At 33.6% G+C, this 6,175-nt stretch overlaps 1 protein-coding gene across 1 annotated transcript; it reads left to right on the top strand.

Moving 5' to 3' along the window:
* The first annotated feature begins 899 nt into the window (after positions 1–899).
* LOC106881325 (zinc finger protein ZFP2) lies at positions 900–5,669 on the top strand. The gene is made up of 2 exons (XM_014931671.2): positions 900–1,354; positions 2,762–5,669. The coding sequence occupies exon 2, from the start codon at positions 3,202–3,204 to the stop codon at positions 4,897–4,899; it is 1,698 nt and encodes a 565-aa protein (XP_014787157.1). The 5' UTR covers positions 900–1,354; positions 2,762–3,201; the 3' UTR covers positions 4,900–5,669.
* Positions 5,670–6,175: the final 506 nt, after the last annotated feature.

The raw sequence follows: 6,175 nt of genomic DNA, 5'->3' as shown, positions 1-6,175 counted from the left end.
ATAAGTAGTCACTCGAATGGGCCGGGGGACATCGGAACAAAATCCCTAAGTATCGGAACTTGTCAGTGAGCCATTTCTCCCTGCCTTTGACGTTTGAGACGTTTGGAAGAGCAGTGCAGCTGACAGTGAAGTTCCTGTCATTGTTAGCAAATACCCGTGTGGGTGCCTGGCTGTTCCAGCGCCGTAACCTCGCCATCATCTGTGGTAATGTTGCGAGCGTGTTGACTTGCTTGAATAGGTTTCGTTGAGCCTTATTGCATTGCGATCGACTGAGGCGCTTAGTGTTGAATTGATGTTTTTCTTCTTTTTTTTTCGCTCATGGTTGTGTTATCTTTGGTTTTGGATGTGTATTTTAATGTGGAATATTTATGTTATTGAGTACACTGGAACAATAACGCTGTAAAATAAAAATCAATTCATAATAATGATAATAATAAAGGCACAATATTGATTTATAAACGCTCAATAAGCTTGATAGTATATTATGGTTGCAAAAAAAAACACAACGAAATACTGTGTCCTTACTAGCAATTAATAGTTCAGTTTTAATTCTTGGTGGCTGAAAGTTAACATAGAGAAATGAATACATGATTATTTTTATTTTTTTTGTAGATCGCAGATCATAGCCTAATCAGCAACTTGCTCATGAGATTTTCCAATTTATTTGTAGTTATTCTTATCTTCAAGTTATTTAACCTCCGGCTATTGAAAAGCATTGAGTAAATTTACTTCATAAAAATAAAACAGAAAGATGACTAAATGTAATACTCTTGTATTTTACCGCTTTATAAAAAGAATATTTTCTATTATTTTATTTCATAATAGAAAAATTTAATACTTGAAATATTCTCGTATTTTAGATTTTAAAAAATTCGAAACTAGTATTTGTACTATGACTTGGATAAAAAACATTCCCTTCAGCCTTACAAACATGGTTTTTTCACCGGCTGCCACACAAACTTATACCAAAAAAAAAAAAAATTTGATGATTATAGTGACAATAATTAATGTGAAACTAGTAGTTTTAATGAAGAATTATCACGTAGAATTCTTTTAGGACATGAAATATAAGCAGTAGCTTATTAATAAAATACAATTAGAGTTATTTCCCCTGTCGGTTTATTGTTCCCCAATCTTCTCGTCTTAATCTTTTTAGCTGGTTATTTTTCTTTAACAGTTCTTGTTTATATCTGCCATTCAGTTGGCTCGATTGCTAATTAACTATGTAGAGGAACAGTACAGATCCTTTGTTGCTTTGAAAATGGAAATCAATATTTGCTGCATAAGCTTGGAAGCCGTCGTTGTCACATTCCAACTTACGTTCTAATATTATTACATGCGTCTATATTAATATGTAAGTATTATTGATATACCTGTCTTTCTTCCACATGTCTTTTAAATACATTTGTTTACTTTGATGAGTTCAGTAAGATAAAGTGAAGAAACTGATGTAAATAAAAGAAGGCATCTTGCAAAAGTGCTTTAAAATCACACGAAGTTATGAGTCGAGTAAGGAATTTATTCAAGTCCAATGAAGTGTCACAGTAAACATTTATTCAAGTAAATCTATATTCGACTGTATTCTTTTACTCCAGAAGTGTTATTTAGCCGAATAAATATCAATTGGTAGCCATTTTAAATACAACCGACCGAATGATCGTCGGAATGAATCACATAAAACATGCGACGCTGCTAAAAAATGAAGGTCATATCTTTCCTTAGATGAAATAAAGAATACGCACACCTCCCGTTTTCGGCCGTTAGGTTTAGGGTTACACCGAAAACGGGTGGTGTGCGTATTGTTTACCTCCGCCCTTTCCTTATCTATCTATCTATTGCTGATATACCCTTGTAGATCTCCAGACCTACGTAGATTAATACCGTTATTCTTAGCCAGGGTCACCCTCTAGCAAACATCGTTATCATTAATTGACACTTTTATCAGACTGTTCCGAGTTGGTTAACTTTGAAAGTCTCTTGCATTTCAACGAAGTGCAAGCCTTGCGTTTGATCACAACTACATGGTTCCGGGTTCAGTCCCATCGCATGGCACCTTGGGCAAGTGTCTTCTACTATCGCCTCGGCCGACCAAAGTCATGTGAGTGGATTTGGTTGACGGAACCTGAAAGAAGCCTGTCATACATATATATATGTGTGTGTGTGTGCCTTTGTGTTTGTCCCTCGTCACTGATAACCGGTGTCGGTTTGTTTACGCCCTCGTAACTTAGCGGTTCGGCTAAAGACCGATAATGCTACAAAAATTTTAAATATTTAAGTCAAATGAAAGAGGATCATGGAAAAATAGTACATGACTAAATCAAGAAACTTAACATAAATATTGACTAAATCTAGAAACTCAACATAAATATTCTCCATAGCAACTTGACTTGGATCAGAAACTTAAAAGATGACAGCATTATTGATATCTATGTTGGCAGAACTTTCTCCAATACGTTGTTTTTGTACCTTAACTACTTACTTGCTGTCAGCTCTAATAACACACATTCGTATGTAGATGATATTACTCTTTCCTTTTAACTCTTCTGTACACTGGTATCATTCATCCATGCAACCTTCATGCTTCACTTCAATTTTCCAATGACACCATGAAACTTTGATAATATTCTCGAATAGATACATAACAACCTAGTGTTGTTCCACAAATCAAAACTCGCATCATGTTTTATCTCAATATTTCTCTCTAATATCATTTGTGATGATATTTAATTGTCTGATATGAGTTATTGTCTCTTTATTTCAGGTTATCTGGTAACTTGAGGTGACAATTTTTCACCCAACAAATCTTTGAAGAATATGAAAGTTTTAAGAATGGTTTTGGAGAAAATAGAACAGTGTTATCTAACTTTACAGCAATTTTCTGAGGTCCATTGAAATAAATTCCATGGGTGATTTTATATGATGATCGAACTCAAGAAATTTAATAGAAGACTTGACATGGCTAATGAGTAATGTCTTGTGAGGAATGACTGTTCTCCAATATATTTAAAAGATGTTTATTAATAGCTGAGACACATTTTAAATATTGTAATTGTCAGATTAAATAGACTACCATTAATAGTATGTTTTTATTTCATGACCTTGTGCTCAGTAGTTTAGCATATGCCTTATGAACAACCAATTTGACTTCACAAACAACAATAAAGGAAGGAATTATAGTTGTATTTTTTTTTAACAAATGACATGGAGAAGAGACTGTGTGAAAATCAGGTTTATAATGAAACACACTGTGAGACTAATGACTTTTCTCACAAAACTAAGGAAGATTTAAAGAAGAAATCTAAACACTGTGACATCAAGAAAAAAACATTTATAAAGCATAAATATATTAGTAAACACAAGTCACTTTACACAAGTCCAAATGTTTACCATTGTAAAGTCTGTACCAAAGGGTTCACTACAAAGGGTTCATTGTTATCACATAAATGTACTCACACAGTTAAAAAACTCTACCAATGTGATATCTGTTGTAAAACGTTTTCTAACAGTAGAATTTTGATGAGACACAAACGTACACATACAGGTGAGAAACCATACCACTGTGATATCTGTGGTAAAACATTCTCTCGGAATGATTATTTATCTAGTCATAAGCGTACTCACACAGGGGAGAAACCATACTACTGTAATGTCTGCGGTAAAAAATTTTCTTGGAACGAGCATTTGACTAGTCACAAACGTATTCACACAGGTGAGAAACCATACCATTGTGATATCTGTGGTAAATCATTCACATACAATGGAAATGTGATTAGTCACAAACGTATTCACACAGGTGAGAAGCCATACCATTGTGATATCTGTGGTAAAACATTCTCTCGTAATGGTATTTTAACTGTTCACAAACGTACTCATACTGGTGAGGAACCATACCACTGTGATATCTGTGGTAAAACATTCTCTCGTAATTATGAAGTGAATGTTCATAAACGTAAGCATACAGGTGAAAAACCATACCATTGTGATATCTGTGGTAACAAATTTTATATGCATGTACATTTAGTTAACCATAAACGTACTCACACAGGTGAGAAACCCTTTCACTGTGATATCTGCGGTAAAACATTCTCTCGTAATGGTGAATTGACTATTCACAAACGTAGTCACACAGGTGAGAAACCATACCACTGTGATATATGTGGGAAAACATTCCCTCGTAGTAATACCTTGTCTGTTCACAAACGTACTCACACAGGTGAAAAACCCTACCATTGTGATATCTGTGGTAAAACTTTCACATGTAGTAGTGCTTTGACAGTTCACAAACGTATACATACAGGTGAGAAACCATACCATTGTGATATCTGTGGTACAACATTCTCACGTAACGGTGAATTGACTATTCATAAACGTTGCCACACAGGTGAAAAACCATACCACTGTGATATTTGTGGTAAAGCATACTCCCAAAAGCCTAGTTTAACTTCTCATATGCTTACTCACACAGGTGAGAAACTCTATCCTTGTGATATCTGTGGTAAGACATTTTTTTCCACTTCTAAACTAACTCTTCACAAACGTATTCATACAGGTGAGAAACCATATCATTGTGATATCTGTGGTAAAAAGTTTTCCCGTAATTTTCATTTGACTAGGCATATACGTATTCACACAGGTGAGAAGCCATACCATTGTGATATCTGTGGCAAAAAATTCTCCTCTGTTGGAAATATGACTAGTCATAAAAGAATTCACACAGGAGAGAAACCATATCATTGTGATGTATGTGGTAAATCATTCTCTCGTAATGGAAATGTGACAACTCACATGCGTGTTCACACAAGAGACTATAATATTGTGATATCTGGTAATAAATTTTCTCATAATAATGAATTGACTTCACAAATATACTCATGCAAGAAAGAAACCATACCACTTTAACTTCTGTGGATAGATGTGTCTCTGATTCAGAATGCTCATACAACTTGTTCTATGCATGTTCAAAAATAATAAACCAAATAAGTTTGAGATTTGTGGCAAAATATAATCTCAAAATACTGATGTAATTTGTCAACAATACATTTAAACAACAATTTTATTTGTCTGTTTTATGCCCCTTTTTACTTACTAGCATGAGTTAGACAAACATGTTACTGAGGCATTCTTTCATGGCTAGATACTCTTCCTGATGCTAATCCTTACTTGTTTTTCAAGTAATGGATCTGTTATTCCACATAACTTTGGCAGAAATGATTGGGCAATCTGTTGACAGGAGAAATGCCTACAGGACACTACAGATATGATGTGACCTTCAAATAAGCAAGTTCAGATGTAAATAAATACAGACACACACACACACTCATATATATAATGGGATTTTTCACTTTACATCTACCAGATCTCCTCACAAGGTTTTGTTTGGCCCAGGGTTAAAAGAGAAGACACTTGCCTAAGGTGTGGCTCTGTGGGTCTGATCAAGAAACCATATGGTTGGGAAGCAAACTTATTAATCATACATCTATGCTTATGCCTGTTAAAATTGAGAAATATTTCACAATATCATATCAAGCCACTATTGGATACATCTGTGATATGTAATTACATTTGAATTTATAGTAAATTTTGGGAAAATGAATGAAGTATTTATACTGTTTTATTGTGTTGTCATATTTGTACTATTTGAGTTGAAATTATAAAATACATGGCCGTAATATCTAGCACTCTTGATTCTGTACAGCTGTCTTTTTTCATCCTCTCACACATCTTGGAAAGGAATTTTGAGAATATCCAAGCACAGATCTTTTGCTTGCGTTAGTTAATTTTACTTTTTCAGATAGACAGAAACTGCAACTTGTCTGTGTAAACTTTGTTCTGAATTATATAAATATTTAAAATTCTGTTTTAAATTATTGACATTCAAATGTAATTGTCTGTTAAATTTGCTACTCATTTATTAGAGAATAATTTTAACCTGTAGTCTGATAATAAACACATTTTACTGACAGGGTTACTACTTAGAGCTCTTCATAATTCATCTTAAATACTTTTATTCTACAAATTAATATTGGAATTTTCATTCATAGGTACCATCCAAAGAATCTATATGTGCTTCAGTAAGAGTGAACCATTTTTAAGTCTGATATGTTGAATTGATTTGATAATCCTGTAACTTAAGTGCTACTTTATATATATATATATATATATATATATATATATA

The sequence above is a fragment of the Octopus bimaculoides genome, chromosome 7, assembly GCF_001194135.2.
Source record: "Octopus bimaculoides isolate UCB-OBI-ISO-001 chromosome 7, ASM119413v2, whole genome shotgun sequence".
NCBI classification, from domain to species: Eukaryota; Metazoa; Mollusca; class Cephalopoda; order Octopoda; family Octopodidae; genus Octopus; species Octopus bimaculoides.
This window is presented reverse-complemented; position numbering and strand designations above follow the sequence as displayed.